This window comes from Acipenser ruthenus, chromosome 5 (assembly GCF_902713425.1).
Source record: "Acipenser ruthenus chromosome 5, fAciRut3.2 maternal haplotype, whole genome shotgun sequence".
NCBI classification, from domain to species: domain Eukaryota; kingdom Metazoa; phylum Chordata; class Actinopteri; order Acipenseriformes; family Acipenseridae; genus Acipenser; species Acipenser ruthenus.
Window position 1 is genome coordinate 86,760,331 of NC_081193.1, and position 19,201 is coordinate 86,779,531.

Genomic DNA, 19,201 nt, shown 5'->3' on the forward strand with positions numbered 1-19,201 from the left:
GAGCATGCTAATGTTAGTTGTACAGAAGGCCCAGTTTAGCTTCTGCGCCAGTGGCCAATTTGAAAAGCATAAGAACAGAATACTCCCATTTATCACTCCTATATTGATTCATTTGTTTTCTATTTTGTATAATTCATCTTTCTGTTGACAACACACTTCCACTGTTTAGACCTTTGTGCACTATATCCTACTTTATCGAATTTCAACTAAATATAAACTCCTAAAATAGAGAATGTTATGTATTTATAAAAAAGGACAATAGAATCAAATATTGTTTTGATAAATGTGACTGCGTGGACCACACAGTATGGTGGAAATAAAGACGCAACATAGTGCTGTATATGTATTTTGCCCTGTAGATCATGCATTGGCTCAACACCAGCTCTGTATTATCACTGTTTTGTGGAAGTACTGGCTTCAGGTCCAGTTAAAAGGAGTAATCAAACTGTAGTTATGATGTTTAATCAGCAGTCTTGATCTCAAGGGCAGTGTGGGCTTTCATGAATGCATTTCTCATGAGACAGTCCTGCACATTGGAGTACTTAGCGGTCAGCTATCACTGATCCATGGCAAAGCACTGGATTGCTTCTCATATTTAAGTTACAAACGTGAAGGAGTGTCTTTACAGTATCTGCTATAACAGATATGCAGAGTAGGTGTCACAGGCAGTGTTGTGTGATACACTGCCATTACGGATTCTGTCCGGTTAAACGCGCTATAACCATGAATGCAGACGAGCCCGGTCTTTTGCGTTGTGGTTAAGTATCTCTAGCAGGGTTGTCCATCTATTTGTTGATATAATGACAATATTTCTGATATGCTTTGTGAAAATTGTGTTCACATGACTTTTGAAATCAGAAAAGTTGCGGCATGCATCTTGATTCAAATATCATGGCATGAAAAAACACTAGACTCAGGGAAGTATTGAATTAAGTTGTAAAACTATACATGCAGTTAAACTCACTGAATACACACCAACAAAGACAGGAAAGCAGTATAATGTCCAGGTTTGTAATTACACAGCAATTGCATGTGTGGCACTTCGGTAATTACATTGCAAAAACACAGGCACATGTGTAAATAAAATATGAGGAGACTGCTATGCAAAGTGTAAGCTTTGTGTTTGTGTTTCTTACCTAAACAGAAAGCATGTAACCACAGATATCAGGGATGCATGGCCAGATTGTTATCTGCTGCAGGTTATTTTTTGCTGGAGGTGTACAGTATGCTCCAAATACTCAGACAGAAGGATTTACCAACAGATCAGTGCAAACTATAGCTCACGTTGAAATTGCTACGTCTCACTATTTCATGTTGATTTTAGGAACAGACTGTAATCTGATTGGAGAGATTCTGCCTCTTATTTTGATGCACAACCCATCGTGAAGAGACGTGTGCCGGGGGCCTGGCTAGCAACTCACATGCTGTAGGGGAGGAAACAGCGGCAGTGAGATAGAAGAGTTTGCCAATCGTGAGAGCCCGGGGCTAAATCCCAGCTCAGTAACTGGTATGACCCTAACCACTGGTTTACAGTGTGATCTTGGGGCAAGCAGTGCTTGAGCAGATAGTTGCCCTGTGCTGGAGGAATCCTCTGGGGAGCCCATACTTACCTTCATTATCTGAGAAAACTAGAAGAAGAATTTCAAAAACAAATGGACCAACAGTTCCACTGCTGTCATTAAGTTGGTAATGATTCTGAGCTGGGCCTACTTGTATAGTTTTATTAGCACTTGGAATGGAGTAGCAGGCTGTGGCCACTTTATAAGGATGGGCTGTCCCTGTTAAAGTGGCATCAATCACAGCACTTGGTGACAATCCATGCCGGTGCTCTGTTCTGGTTGATAAAGCTTGTAATAAACCTCTTTATTATAGACACCCTGAAATATGCATTCATCACATATAAAATGTTGTTTATATCATAAAAATAGAACATATAACACCTGTCCTTGCATCCTTGCACTGACTGACAGTTAGCTTTCAGATTAATTTCAAGATCTTGCTTCTCACCTACTTAGCTGTACTTGGCCTGGCCCCTGCATATCTAACAAGCTGATCACTAATCCAATCCCTCTCACTCCTGCTCTGGTTTTGTGGACGTTTTCAACTCACATTCTGTTGGCCCTCATTTTTAGCTCTTGTTTCTTATTGAATTGTCTCTCTCTCTTTTTCTTTTCAAGTTCAAGGCTGTTGTTGCTGCTGCTGTCCTGATGTAGTGCCCAGGTGGATGCGCAGGATACCACTTTTGTTTTCTCATCATGGCCTGGCACCCAGTTGAGTAAAGTCTTTAAATAGCCTTGGTTAGGGATAGAGTGCATGTCATTGTGCAGAAATGCCTCTGGGCAGAGAGAGGAAGCTCGCGGATATACCAGGTGGAAGTTTCAGCCTGTTTGGCTCTGGTGATGGGGTATGGAAAACACAAATAGATTTAGCAGGCAGGATGTGGAAGGGTGGTTTGAGAATGTTATGTTATTATCATAACCCTGGCTCCCTGAAAAACCATTACCATATGGGTATTTACCTCCTAAAGACCCCAAAACCTAAAAAAAAATCAAAGCTGCTCACAGAGCTTGTGACACAGTCATGGCCTGCCCCTGATGACATAAAAGTACTGCGCTCACAGACAGCGTCATTTCTCCTTCAAGCCTGCTGCAATCATGGACGCAGCGACTTTGAAGGTTAATGGTTACATTTCTATTTCAGGGAACCAGGGTTATGATAATAACCTAACATTCTCTTTCAAGTACGAAATGTAACCATTACCATATGAGTGAGTGTACCAAAGCCGTCGCAAGGGCAAGTTTGCAGAATGACTGGAATGCTACAAGGCTAAGCTGAGAGGCTGCCCTGTGTGTTACCATATGGAACCCCAATAACAAGTAGCTAGGGTGAAAAAACTGAGAGAGATACTCACCTCTATGCCTGTGTTGTAAGGGCCGACTGGGAAGTCTGCCTTAACAGTATTTCCAAAGCCAGGGTTGTGAGGATCCACAACATTCACTCTGTAGAACCTAGTAAAGGTATGGAGAGTAGCCCACTGCTATATTGCAAATGTCCTTGACAGATGCACCCTGGAATAACGTCATGAAGCTGCCATGCCCCTGGTGGAATGGACAGTGAGCTTTTCTGGAGGGGGCACGTTGGCTCGCTCATAGGCAGTCCTGACCATTTCTGCGATCCAATTGGACAACCGTTGCCGTTGACCATGGGATCTTAGCCCCATAGCACACAAATAATTGTTCGGACTGCCTACAACTTTTCGCCCTGTCGACAAAATACGCCAGGGCCCACACTGGACAGAGCGTATTGGAGCTGTTACTCCCTGTCAGACTGGAAAGGTGGATGGAAAGCCTCTAATTCCACAGACTGGTTGACATGAAATGCCGAGATCGCCTTCTGCAAAAAGGCAGGATTGGTACGGAGCATAACCTTTGTCCTGGCCTCTGTAAAAAATAATCAGGCTTTTGCAATTGAGAATGCCTGCATCACACTCATCCTCTTTGCAGAGGTGATAGCAAGCAAGAAAGCTGCTTTAAGCGATAAATATTTTAGCTCAGCTGAATGCAAGGACCACGTTTAAGCTCCAACGAGGAACAATGCCCTTCATAGGCGGCTGAAGCCACCGAGCCCCTTTCAAAAATTGCCCTGCCGGGAAGTGAGCTCCTGGGGAGACCGGGTCAATTTTGACATGGCAAGCTGAAATAGCTGCCAGATAGACCTTTAACGTGGAGAGGGATTTCCCCTCACCATGAAGGTCCTGCAAAACTTGCAGTATAACTGCCATGGGACAAGTAGTGAGGTCAAACCCACGAGCCAGGCACCATGTCTGAAAGACACCACACTTGTGTCAATGACCCTGTTGGAAATGCAGCTGTTCAGGGGCTAGACCCAGAGCTGCAGGCTTAATGGGTCGGGATGCCATAACGTCCCCCGTACTTGACTGAGTAGGTCGTGGCACTTGAGCAGTCTCCACGGCTGGTCGCTCAGGAGCTGCATCAGGGCTGACAACCAGTTTACTGGGCCAATAAGGGGCTTCTAGGAGCACCCGGCCCGGTCATGCCAGCGGAAGCAGGGCGAGCGGTGGGAAGGCATATAACCGTTACCTCGGCCACTGATGTGACAAGGCATCTACTGCGAGCGGGTCCCCACCTCCACTCTGAGGCACTGGGAACTCTCCTTGAGAGGAGGTCCGCCACACAGTTTGTCACCCCAGACAGATGTACTGCCCGCAGTGAGAGGTTCACGTGTGCCCTGAGCAAAAGCTTGCGAGCCACGTGATGGAGACTGAGGCCTCAGGCCTCCCTGGTGGTTGATGTAAGCCACCACCAAATTCTGCAAGGCCAGGTAAACTGCCTGCAGCTCCAAAACATTGATGTGGAGACCCTATCAAGGGGGGTTCCAAACACCTTGCACTCCCCTGCTATTCCACACAGCTCCCCAGCCCAGGCTGGACGTGTCCATGTTGACAACCTCCCTTCTGGTGACACTGCCCAGCACTACACCGAGGCGTAGATGGACAGGCTGTTTCCACCAAGAGAGTGCCTTTAAACAGTGACTAGACATGGGCTGAAAAACCCTGCTGTTGAACCAGGCCTGCAGAGGGTGCATATGCAGGAGATGGAAGGGTCTGGGAAGCTGCTGCCATCAAGCCCAAAAGTCTCTGGAATGTCACTACCATGAGCACTCTGTTGAGCTGAAATAGCTCTAAACAGACGGCTATTCTCTACACTCTGCCGTCCGACAAAGTGGACAGCATGGACCTAGAGTCCAAGCACACTCCTAGATAGGAGGCTGTCTGAAAAGCCGTGAGCTGGCTCTTCGCATGATTCACCGTAAGGCCCAATCGTTGAAGTTGGCCGGTGACAACTTACGTGTTAGCCCGTCGTCCAGATAGTTTAGTACTTGAGTCTCTTCGAGAAGGCACAGGGAAGCTAGGGAGAGGCCAAATGGCAAGACAGGGAACTCATACACGGTTCCCTAAAAGGCGAACCGCAGGTGCTTTCTGGGTGCTGGATTTATAGAGATGTGGAAATAGGCGTCTTTGAACTCCACCGTCTGGACTGATTGACAGCAACACCTGTTGCATCGTCAACATTTTGAACCTCCTTCGGCTCAGATACAGGTTGACCTGTCTGAGGTCGAGGAACGTCTGAGGTCACCATCTCGCTTGGGCACCAGGAAGTACCTGGAGTAGAACCCTTACTCCAACTGGAGGGGTACAGCTGCTACCTCCTGAGACACCACTTGGTCCGACGTGGAGATCATTTTCTACTTGAAATGGAACAGCTAGTTCATAAACAATGGACAGTACTGACCAACTAGTAGAAGACAAGATGCAAAACAGCACGTTCAATTGCTGTTGGGCTTGTATAGTATTGCCTTTATTATTCTATGTTAAAATACACTGTGAGCTATAGCTCTCCATTGTCTGCCAGTTCGGTTTGGTAGCTTATCATTAGGCATTGTTTGTTGTCATCAAGTCAGTACTAACCAATTCATTAAGGTTCTGCTTTGGTGACCATGGCAACCACAGTACAGATCCTGGGTACATAGTGTTCAGGGAGAGTTAAGATTATTTTAAGATTCAAGTGCTGAATCTTGACATCCATTTTAGGCCTTAAAAATCATAATGGGAACATGCATTTTTTAAATAGCTGTACAACAATACTGACTGATGCAGGGTGGTGATTGGAGGATATGTTTTTTGGTACATTTTACAATCATAAGAGAAGATTTTTCAAATTGTTTTAATATTTCTTAGGTGCTTATGAATTCTAGTTCTCTTCAGATTTGAAGGGAAATTCCTACCCTTTATCAAACAAAGTGGTATACAAACAACTCTTCTTTGTACATTAAACAACACAATAGTTTCACAGTAATATATAAGCTACCATCACAGGGACAGCAATGTGATCTACTGTATAAATTACTCAATCTTCTACAGTTCAGGTTCACTGTATACTGGACAACAGACAAGCCTCCAAATGGTGCCCTCATGAGTGAAAAAAAGGCAGGTATTGATTGCCTTTGATTTTTAATTGGAGCATAGCGACACCTGGTGTCTAACTCCACCATTAATGTTGCCAAAACTTTGAACTCCAAATTTTCTAATTAGAAATGAGGAGAGATCAACCAAGCGTGACGCCAGATCACTGAAAGATTTCTCTAAATCACTTTTGTATTAAATTTTATTTATAAACACCAAAAACTAGTGCTCTTAACAACAACAGTGTGGTCGCTCCTGTTCAACAGATTAGCCGTCCCACCACTGCTATTGTTCAAGCCTGAAGATTAAACACGGCTAGGCAAAGGTCGGTATACAGATACCAATACCAGCAATAAGGCATGGACTCCAGAGCCCCAAGCAATGGAGAACTTGAAGCATATATAGGAGCTGCTGTAAATCAAGGGCAGTTCATTAGGTCTTGAAAGAAAAATGCTCATCCTTATTATAAGACCCAGACTATATTTCTGTAGCTGAACATTTCATTGCTAATGTTGGTCATTGAAGCTCTCTTTACGGGCAACTAGAGAGAAATACTAAAAGAAACTGAATCAATTAAATTTGGACTAGAAGTCTTTCTCAATCTCTTTGAAACGTTTGTTATCGCATTCTTTTAGTATTTCTAAAGTTAGGACTATTGAGTGTTCAATAGTTGTGGACGGTGTTCTGGAAGTGTACATCACACGAGGATCAATGGAGGAGAGAGACTTGAATAGAACATTAAGGTAAAATGTATTAGAAATACAAGAGACCCTAAACAAAACCTAATCCACCTAAAGACAAGTTATCCTTTTATGTCCTAATATAATACAGTATTGTAATTATGAATTACACATTACACATATGGGCAGCAGTGTGGAGTAGTGGTTAGGGCTCTGGACTCTTGACCGGAGGGTTGTGGGTTCATTCCCCCGTGGGGGACACTGCTGTTGTACCCTTAAGCAAGGTACTTTACCTAGATTGCTCCAGTAAAAAAAAACCAACTGTATAAATGGGTAATTGTATGTAAAAATAATGTGATTACTGTATAATGTGAAATAATGTATAATGTGATATCTTGTAACAATTGTAAGTCGCCCTGGATAAGGGCGTCTGCTAAGAAATAAATAATAATAATAGTTGAGACCTGGGTATTTTTGACATCATAGTATTTAATAGGTTCCAAAACAAACAATACACATTCACATCCTTTTGAATACAGTACATTTGGCACACAGTAAAATGATTACAATGAAATAACACTATCGGATGGCAAGAAATCCCAAATACATCAATAAAAGGAAAACATACTTCTGTACAAATAAAGCATCGCAATACAGGAACTAAAAGTCAAATACCTTAAATATGTATATACATGTATCTATCTATCTCTCATATATATATATATATATATATATATATATATATATATATATATATATATATATATATATATATATATATATATATTCAGCTAGACATATATTTGCACTTAATTTAAAAAGAGGTAATTTTTCAGCCTGTTTCTTCTCAATAACGCCTCATGACCCAACAACAGAGAAAAATGTGTTTCCTATATATACAGTCAGCACTCGGATATCCATTACCCAGGTGCACGTCAGCCGTGTTTTACCACCCTTGAATAAAATCAATCCCCATTATATATATATATAAAACAAATTACAGACAGCACTCACATATCCGACCCTATAAAAAATTTTTTGAGGGTTAATTTTTAAACGAGTGTGATGCATATCTGATTATTTCATCTGATTTGACGTGTATGTGTTGGTGAGCACGTTGTAACCTACCCCCTACCACCCAAACAACCCCCTGCCCTGCACACACACACATTTAAGTACAGAAAGAAAAAATATGACTTGGGTTTGAGGAACTGTACAGGCAGACATGTATTGTAGCGCATATTTTTCTTTGGGACTGTACTTGTTTATCCGTCACAGCCCGTGTTTTTTTTTTTTGTTTTCTCGCATATCAAATCAGTCCGTCTTTATTGTGCAGTTCCTCCAATTTCACATGAGGATAATGCAGCAAAAACAAAGCGAACGAGACCAGCAACTGTAATGTAAAAGTTAATTGTTAAACAGTTTTAGATGCATTTTTTATTTAAAATCTATGATCTTTAGTTGCTTTTGTGAATTTTCATTTAAGTGAACTGTGACATTAGGGTCTTATCAAGCACTATATTCTACAATTTTGAATAATGACTTTGGATACTGTTTTAATTCTGGAAACTGGTGGTGTTTTTTTTAAATCTTTTTCTAAATTGCATTTCATTTTACGTTTTCCGCAGTTCTGTGCATGGGTAGCATTTTGATTTCATTTTGCTGTTCTTTCGTTAATGGGGAATTTTACATACTGCTACAATACGTACAGTATTTAAAAAGTACATACTGTATTACAGTCCACGTGTCCATAGTTGTCTTTTGGCAAGTGATATTTTCAGAATCATATTGTTCTGAATTAAAATACTCATTCTATTGAAAATATAGTACTGTACCAACAAAACCAACTACAGTACATCTGAATAGAAACCTACTTATTTTAAAACACAGTCCTTTCAGCTATGTATTTTTGACATTGTATCTTTTTTGTGTTCCCTGAAAAAATGGAAAAGAGTTGGAACGGGCCAAAATGAAATAATCAGATATGTGTCACACTCGTTTAACCATCACTGAAGTCAAGATTTTATAGGGTCGCATATGTGAGTGCTGACTGTGTTTGTGTGTGTATCTATCTATCTATCTATATCTATATATCTATATCTATATCTATATCTATATCTATATCTATATATATATATATATATATATATATATATATATATAGTAGGGGGAGGACAATACAAATTTAGTCCTGCAGATAAAGTAGGCTTCAGGACTACATCCCCCAGAATATCTTGGGGTTGAAATTAGAGCCTAATATAATGAGACACACCTGCCTGTGATTAAGCAGGCAGGTATTTAAACAGGGCTTCCAGGTCTCTCACACAGGGGCAGACAGACCCTTGTACCCTGTTTCAGTCCTGTTTAAATACCTGCCTGCTTTATCACAGGCAGATGCCTCTCATAATAGGATAGAATAGAATAGCAGTGTGGTCCAGTGATTAAAGTGCATGTCTTGTAACCAAAAGGTCACCGGTTCAAATCCCACCTCCGCCATTGACTGACTCAGTGTGTGACCCTGAGCAAGTCACTTAACCTCCTTGTGCTCCATGCTGTGGATGAGATGTTAAATCAATGTCCTATTGTAAATGACTCTGCACATAATGCACAGTTCACAGACTGCCTCTGTAAAGTGCTTTGTGATGGTGTCCACTTTGAAAGACGTGATATAAAGATATTATTATTATTATTATTATTATTATATTGGAGCCAGGTGATTCTGACTCTGGTTCTAATTCCAACCTTGGGGTATTCGGCAGGACGTAGTCCTGTATCTTACTTTATCGCCAGGACTACATTTTTATTATCCTCTCCCTACTCTATCACAATATATATATATATATATATATATATATATATATATATATATATATATATATATATATATATATATATATATATATATTACATACATATATATACATATTAGCACTGGGACGAACACAGGATTTTCATGTTCGGATATTTACTCATAATTTAAATATTAATTTGTTTTTCAAAAGGTAATAAAAGCCATTATATTGCTCGGAACGCAGGCAGAGACAGCATAGCAGCAGGGGGCGTGGCTCCTGTGTGTGTGCCTTTATTTTACAGCAAGACCTTACAATATGTAACACGTTAAAATAGAAAAATATCCCAGGAGTAAAGAATACGTTGTGTAGGACTTACTGTACATCAGTGAATTCACTACAAGACAAAGGATGCCAAATAGCAGTTCAAATTAAACGTTTTGTTTATTCCCAAAATAAATACTACATAAAGCTGACAGCGCATTTTTATTTATTTTTTTTCATTCCTTGCCATTGCCGTTTCTTCACAGTAAACAGTGGCCATCGACACGATTTCATAAAGTAATAACATGAGGTTTACTTGTGCCTTATTGTAGCTCAACAAGAAAATGAAAACTGAAATTTAACTAAATTAAACACTTCAAATAAAACAAACGTGGAAATGGTGTTGTAAAATGAAGGGGAAAAAACTCATTATTTTGGTTCTCATTTATTAAATTCCACAAAACACAAAGTCGCAACAATATATATATATATATATATATATATATATATATATATATATATATATATATATATATATAATATATACAGTCTATATAAAAATCACTACACAACATGTTCAGGAAGTTGGGCACTGTTTAAGCAAGGCATTTCAGAATGAGGTGCTTGACTTTTTTCTGTCCCATGAGATTCTGGCTCGCTCTAAAGCAGCACAACGCATTTTTGTCCCAGATGGCTTTCCATAGAGATCACTATGTGTGCGCGTACATAATCTGGATTGTTTACTTTTTGCTGTCTAAATCTTTTATATATATATTTTTATATATAATAATCTCACATATCACACTGAGCTCTTTTTCATTTGCCATTTTTTGAAACTGCTGCACAAATTCTGGTGAGACGGTAAATAAGTGCAAGGTATTTTTGTCATTTGTAGCGAATACGAACATCTGATTTTTGTATCCGAATACATGTCAAAAAATATTCGTTTGAATATTCAGATATTTATCCCAGCGCTAATACATATATATATATATATACATCCTTTCACAATTTTTTAAAATAAAACCAGAAGCTAAGAGACAACAGAGATACAATTTGGCATGATGCATTTATATCTCCTAAGGAGGACGGACATGTTATATTGGAAAAGGCTGGAGTGTAACAGTATGTTCATGTATTACAAAATACATTAAAAACCTAGTACAAAGAGAGACTGACAAACCCCAAGAACTGTAAACCAAAACAAACACAAACAGACACACAGGAAGGGTTGACACGTAAACTAAACTGGTAGTAAAGAACAAACTGACCTTCGCAAAACACCTCTCAGTTTTTATTGTATTAATAAGAACGCCTCGTACTGCATCTTGCCAAGCCTGTTCCAGTAGACTTGCTTTACCCTATAAGGGGTACATTCAATCATCAAATAATACAGCAGCAGTACATGTCCTTGTTTAATGACGCTATTCAAGCACACCTCCAAGAAAGCATAGGGCAAAAATGTGCGCTAACATTCTAAAAGCCTTTTAAATCAAACATTTTGTAAAGTTTGTCACCGTGGAACAGTGAAACAACGAAGGGATTGTGTTGTATGAAAGGCTTCTTTATTGGGATCTACTTGCCTTCGTCTAGACTATTCTACCAAAGCGTAACCTAGCTTAACTAACCATTGATGTCTCAAAAGGCCACTTAAATATCCGAGTCAAGGGCTGGTGATGCAGGAGACAGCCTGTTTGAAATTCATGCACAGCTAGAATACAATCAAGTGAAGTACAATCGAGATTTACATAGCACTATACAAGCTTTTAATTGAAACAATCGGGGAGGGTTTGTTAAAGACTGGTGTCTTGCTTAGTGCATTGCAGCTTCATACCTTTCCCATAGTGCTTCTGTGCAGCAGTCAATTCATATGAAAACAATAATCCAAGAATTACTCGCAATGACAACAGTTTCTGTGAATTGCCCTAGGATTCAAATGTAATTATGGTGCCACTATGCTTTTTGCTTTTTAAAAAGTAACAAGTAACAAAAAAACAACTGGGATAAAGATAGTTTTCAAGGGATTTTTCAAGCAGCGTTAGCATAAAATAATAGCAAGTTGCTACAATAGTTTTGTTGTTGTTGTGCTGTACTTTTTAAAAGCTGTTATAAGGATAGTGGTGCCAGAACCCTAACGTAATTGTAGGGATGGTTTCACTATAACACCAGAGTGGATGCAGACCTGCACTGAAGCAGTTTTGAGTGCGTGGGCACACAGCTTACAGAGGGAGGGAGAGAGAAAGGGCTGTAGGGTTACCTGCCTAGAGATTATGTCATCAAAGCATCACCTGTTTGCTATTCAGCTTCACTGACTGAGAAATGGATGGAAATCACAGTAGTTACACAATGCATTAAGATGTTGTCGGGTTTAGCCGAGTCTTGTCCTGGAATAAAAACATGCTGTTTCAGTGTTTCAGGGAGGGTTTTGACTGCTAACTGTGAGAGGCTCTGCAATGAAATGCCCTTGATAAGAAAGCTTGAACAGTTTCTTAACAGTGCTGAGCTCAGGGGGTGCGACTGCAGGTCGATCAAAAGATTGCAGGTTAACTGGGCTCGGTATCTGACACTGTTAACCGTGTGTGTCTGAAAAGAAAAACACTATTACAATTGAACAACAAAACATCCTGAAAATCAGGGAGCCCAATGGGTTTTGATGAGCATGTTGTTTTTTTTCTTCTCATGGTGCTGGGTAGATGCACAGTTTTCTCACATACCGGTACAATGCTTTTGTCACAAACTCATACGTGACTTCAGCATGACGTCACCATTAAAACCGTAAAATCTTCCCATTGCTCCGCACTCATCTGATAACTTTTTTTCATGCTGGAAAACCAGGTATATGGTAAACAAAATCCAGAACGGACTGGGAATTCTGGACGTGGTTAAAGAGTTTATTTTTCGATTTTTCTAACACTTTCAGTCTGAAATTATTTTTGTTGAGCTGAGCTACTTTATTTAGTATTCATGAGAACAGGATAAAAACGTTATTTTTTACATATATTTATATGCTACCTCAGACTGGGACCTAAGAGTCCAGTGAGGTTGATGCGTGACTTCTGTCGGCATGTGTTAACACACATTGCTTAGGTCCCGCTCAGGACTGAAAGGGTTTAAGTAAAAAAAAAAAAAAAAAAAAAAAAAAAAAGAGCAACTTGTATCCAATCATTATTGATTGCTTATATCGATATACTAACACTCTAGTGCTCATGGGATGGGAGATGGGTACTGAATAGTAATATCAAAATGAATAGAACACAATATGATAGGAGCAGCCCTTGTGCATCAGCTGTCCTAAACAGACTGGAAACAAGCAAACAAACAAACACACACACAGAGGCATACACGCACACACATACATACAAACACACAGACATACACACACACGCACACGCACACGCACACACATATACACATGCACACACACACAGACATACACATGCACACACACACACACACACACACACACATGCACACACAGACACACACACACACACACATAGACAGACACAAGAGGAATGGCATTGAAATCTAGTTGTGTTCAAGATGCTAAATGCACGTTTGTTTGCAGTTGCCACTAGTTCTTTAATCTCTTTATCAAAGCTATCATCACATCGTCACTACAGTCTGAAAAACTATATATATATATATACACACATACACACACACACACACACACACACACACAAGAGGTCCAGGAGAGGTTAATATATATATAGTATACAATGTTCATGACCCAACATATTCTGACATAAAATACAAATACAAAATACACATACATAGTATTGCACATGGACATAATATCTTTTTTTTTTCATAGATATATAATATACTATGCCTGAACATGCAGCGATTGATACCTTTATGTTCAAAGGAACTCCACAGGCCTTGCAGCAAACATTATATACAAAGTATCACCTGCAGAGAAGGCAAAAGGCTCCTTCTAGCTCTACGTTTGCCACTCAAACTTCTGGTTGTGCAGCAGGAAATCCATATTTAGGTTGGGTAAAACAGACTTCTGGAGCGCCACACTTAAGACAGTCCAGTAAAAAAAAAAAAAAAAAATCTAAACAAACGACGACATTACAAGACTTTGAGGAGCACTTGTACACATGCGCACGCACACACACACACACAAAATCACACAATATTTTGAAATAAACTACAATAACACTGTTAGCATATCTACAGTAGGTAACTATTGTGGACAGATGTAAAGTTACCCCAACCCACCAAACAAAGGGAAATATCTACACCGTCATAACTGTCAGTTCTGTAAAATTTGATCATCAATCCTCACATCTACTTTTTATGATAAGTCAGATTCTGATAGTCACATTTTCGTTGTTGTTGCTACACAGAGTTCCAATTTGTTTTTCTTTATTTGTACAATCAATTTGGTTAAGGTGGTGTATTCTGGACAGATGTTCTCATCCTGCTCCGTTAATGCAATACATCATGAAGGTCCGTCTTGACTGTATTATTCTTAATGCAAAAGTATCATGTAAAAAATCAATTGAAATTAAAAAGGCCAGTAGGACCAATCAAATGAGTTTACAGATGTGCCAGAGTAACACACCGCAAAGGAAAACACAATCAAAATAAAGGATTCAGTGCAATGCTGTACAACAAAATAATGTCCTGTTGTACAGTATTGTGTATTTCTGCTCTTAGTTGTTTTTGACCCATTAACACTGTACACTACAAAGGTACATTCGAATACTAGCAACTACCTGTTGCACGCTGCTCTGCAGGAGGGGTACTCCTAGATCACTGGAGAGAATAATAACGAATACTACTTTCTGTGGGCTTTAAGTCACCTTTGCCTCCAAACCTATTTCACCCAATTTTCAATTAAAATGCCTTACATACATTCACTTCCATTTATTTAAATGGAAGTCTACTAAGTAAGACATCTATTTCAAGGCAAAATAATTTCAAAGACTACAAGCTTTTTTAAAAAAAGCGTAATTGGAACTCAAGCAACAGTGCAAATACAAGGTTTTTGCTTAGCTTCAGAACCAACAGATGGTGGTACTGTCAGTCTCAGACTGTAGTTAAACTAGCCTGGACACAAACCTTCACTACAGAAGACTGGTCACTATATGTAAGATTCATGCATCACTAAGGAAAAAGAAATGACTGTTGGTGGTGCAACAGCTCCCAGCTAGAGAAGACCCAGACAGTGGCACTGCTACTGTATTGCAACCTCATTGTCAGAGTGACTCTGCTGTAACCGTGAGAACAGAAAACATGGGCAGCTACTGCATGCAGCTAACCAGACCGGCTCTGCCAAACAATACACGCTATTGGGTATACAGCTAACCAGACCAGCTCTGCCAAACAATACACGCTATTGGACTGCTTCTTCAGTCTCTTATTTCTCTATGGCAGTGTGTTACGTCTGCAAAACTTAGTTTGCAACAAAGAGCGAGAGAAAGAGAAAGAAAGAGAGACAAACAGAGAGATGGATAGTCCTTCAACCACTGTTGAAACACAGTAACAATGGAGTGCTTCACAAGCCTAAAAGTGGAACCCCTAATAACCCCATTGAGCTGGTGAGTGGAGTGTAGTTTCACGGTAGAAGCTTAATACTTGACTAGTTGATCGTTTCAGCTTGCTCTTGTTTTACTCTTCACTGCTGGACTCTCACAGGAGGAGCTGATGGCCCGCTGGCGATGGTTCTGTGTCTTAGGACATGGGCTCCTCCCCAAAGTACGAGAATCCTTTGAACTCGTCCTGGTTGATCTGCTTGATGATGGCATCCTCCACCAGCGTCAACACGGGCTCCTCGCGCGTGAAGTCCTGGTCGAAGTTGTTTACATCCCTTTTGGTTTTCTGAAGAAAAAAAAAAAGAAACATTGTGAGGGCGAGATTCGGGAATCTTTTTGTTTTTCCTAAATATATGTATTAGATATCCTGATGTCGTCTGAGCAGCAGATTTGCAAAAATAACAATTGTATAAGCACTTGTACCTAGAACTGCCAGTTGCGTATTATAATACATGTTTGTTTTTTTTTGTATAGCCTACAATATTATTATTTTATTTCAAGCCCCACCCCTAGCCCACACAGAAGTATCTATTTCAATGGAATGGGGGGGGGGGGGGGGGGTGGTCTGGCTGTAATTCAATGAAACTGCATCTGTGTTTTACATGACAGCACCTGGATGTAAACAAACCTGGGATTCATTTTTTTATATATAGACAATGTCACAGAATCGTTTTCACCAAATCTTGAGATGTTGTGTTTTGATTTGAGAGAAATGAGAAGCATTTGCTCTGGCAATGTGGGCAACAAGGATTTGCCCACAACAATGGAGGTGCTGCTGTTTCCCACAGAAGCACTATGCTGCAGAGTCATGCAATAGAAAAGGTAACATTGCTATTATTATTATTATTATTATTATTATTATGCCCCTCCAATGCGTTTATGCTGCCACCAGTCATCGCAATCAGTAAATATAGGCTTTTACTATAAATTATAGATCGGTTCATATGTTTGCTCGTTATTAGTCAACCCACCCAACTTCAGGATTGTGTTTTGGGTTTAAATTTCTTGACTTATACTTGAGCAAATATGGTACCGATCAAAACTAAAGTTCTGAAAAGCTTTACCATGCATGTTTCCACATAAAGGAAACCATGTGAATTAACTGCAGGGTAAGCTTCTGTGTAGGGTTCTCATTCATAATGTGGACCTTTATCTAATTGCACTGAATTTTCACCAATATTCTCAAAACTTTTATTATAGACTCTTATAGACCCTTCAGATTCCATTTGGGTACAAGTCACCAAACTGTTAATTTTGTAAAATATTGATGTGATTATAAGATTCCATTGTGGAGTTCGTACAGCCCTATAGTTGAAGTGCATGTTGAAAAGAAGATACAGCCCCTAGAATTCACCATGCAAGTGAACCGCATACCATAATGGTGTCCGAATATGTCATATAAGGACAGCAAAGTCCATTGCAGGACCACGGCTTGAGCCACAATCCCGCTCACTATCCTGTAAATATCCATGCCTGGTTTTCCATATGTCTAAGATCACAGGATGTGAGTTTGATCATTAAGTGCTTTAAAAGATTGTTAAAAAAAAATGATCAACAAAGCAAGACCAATAAAGTCGCCGTTCCCTATATTCTGTTGTAAAGTAAATATCCAGCCCCTGTGTATGTACAAAGAACGTCAGAAGCAGCAGGCACAAGCACGGAAATCTTTACATCAGGGATGTAGCTGGCTGAAGCAGTGCACACTACACAGCTCAGGAAAGTGTTAAAGGGCAGAGGGTAATTGTGGTTGACCACAGACCAGGGTTCTCCGGTTCACCTTTCTCCAGCTTTACAACCAACCGCAATTAGACAGAATTGTGACATTCTCACGCCTCGAAAAACTTGAAGGAAAAGCGCAGCCACTCCAGACAGTGACTGTGTTTCTGTTCGAATGAACAGAAGAGTTTATGCTTTCGTCTGGGAAAGTTTATTTTTAAAGCCCTGTTCAGAAGGTCCCTGATTAGGTTTAATCTGTAATTTGTATACTTTATAATGCAAAAAATACAATAACGACTTGTAATAAACAACACACTTTTAGATGGCATATTCACTTAGTTACTACTTCTGTTTTGAGCCAGTCATCCTGAAAGCAGAAATGACTAGAACATGTAAATGAAAATTACAGGTATTGGTAAAATGAAAGTTCAATGGAAGTTCAAACTTGACTACATTTCCAATCCACTTGCTGTATTAGGCTACTGTTTTTTTCACTATATGTTTTCAATGAAATAATAGAGGAATGGATTAGACCAAAAGTTTTCCAAGCTAATGATATATTGTGGAGACAGATCAGTAGCTGTCAGTGCCAGTGAGGGACAGTGATAATATTTACCCAACTACACTCTGTTCAAAATCCTTTTCACATGGTCTAATATATTGAATATAGTAAAGTTGAGTATGTAATTGCTGTAATAATAAAAATACTGTGTTTAAACAGACATGTGGGTGTTGCGTTACTCTTGTTTTGCCTGCAGTGGCCTTTCTTAAACACTGTAGGGCATGATATTCAGACAAAGACTTGATTCAATATTCACCGCGCCAAATGCTTTGTGTTTCAGTGTCTGAAACAGCAAGCATCTGGAACACTGTGATGTAATGGCAAAACAAAAACCATTGAGACAATACATATGTAGCTACTGTTATCTCCTGCACTGAATTGTCAGGAAAATCCTTCAGCAATCTCTATTCCTGGCACGTGATTGTGTTTTCCCTTCCATCGCTATGCTTACAATAAGCGGATAGCGTTGCTCCAAAACTAGATTTCTTTAAAAATGACATCTATTTTGGGCAAGCACCAATTGACCATAAAACGTAACACCTAAAACAGATTTGAAATGTCTCCGTCGCCCTCCCTAATTGCCCAGTTCAGTTGTGTAAATGGGAACCTGTCCCCAGTTGGTCCTACCTGTTAAGTAAAGAATCAGAACATCCTCATTCACAGCTGTCTATAAAGTATGAGCCATGAATTTGGGTGTTTTTATGCAATTTTAGTAATTCATTCACCCCATATTAACATCACCCATCGTAGAAAACCACAGAAGACACAGGTTTGTAAAAGAGCAGGTGTATGATATATTTTTAGAGCAGCTGTTTTAATATCTACATTAATACACTAGTTTTAATTCTGAAATGGATAAGAAACCACGTCAGACTTCTTACAAGCCCCTTAAAGAGAAATGTCTCAACTTGCTTATTTCAGGTTATCGGGTGTGTTTTTACTTCCAACAAAAAAATGAGCTGATGAAGACCTGGAGTAATCTACACCACTGCATGATCTTTCATTCCTATGAAACGAATGTAACCTTCCAGCACAAAGACCAACACCAACACCACACAGAAAGCAAATGAAAACTATCGTGGAGTCCAACTTTAAGTGGACAGTGTCCTTAAACTCAGTGTCTTCATAAAGGATCAGGGGTATGATAATCTTCAAGTATAATTGCTGCCACATGAAGAAAATCATCGCAAAAAATATTTCCTATTCAAAATGTGATATTTTTGTTTTGTTTTGTTTAGCCACCATTTTGCTTATTTAAATAATTCTGATTTAATCGTTTCTGTTTCATTTCCTTCATTAGCAGAAGGACCTCCTGCCAATAATTCCTTTGCCTTGCCTTCGCTGGCAGTTTACTCCAAAGGAGACTCTCAATAACTGCGTTTGTTCAGAAAACATTAACATGATTTCATTAATAAAAAGCTTGGCTTTTAATAATTCTGCAGTTTCTGCAGCATGCTGACCTCTGAACCTGTGCCAGTCACGGTTTGAGGTCTTTGTTGTCCTGCATCAACTCACCACAGTACAATTTGACATTTACATTTTCAAACACGTATTTAAGCACTGCTTTACATATTAATAATTCCAAATAACATGACCTTTTTGGATTAATGATTTGTATTACCTGTTTAAAGAAGAGGCCTATCTCAGAACCAACACTG

General features: G+C 39.5%; 1 protein-coding gene across 2 annotated transcripts in view; it reads right to left on the bottom strand.

Annotated features, from left to right (window-relative positions):
* Positions 1-10,267: 10,267 nt before the first annotated feature.
* LOC117403245 (protein kinase C epsilon type) overlaps positions 10,268-19,201 on the bottom strand; it is a 161,643-nt gene continuing 152,709 nt past the window's right edge. For both annotated transcript variants that reach the window (XM_034921407.2, XM_034005248.3), the window contains one exon: positions 10,268-15,551. In XM_034921407.2, the coding sequence (XP_034777298.1) occupies positions 15,405-15,551 (147 nt within the window). In that variant the 3' untranslated portion in view covers positions 10,268-15,404. The remainder of the gene's footprint in view (positions 15,552-19,201) is intronic.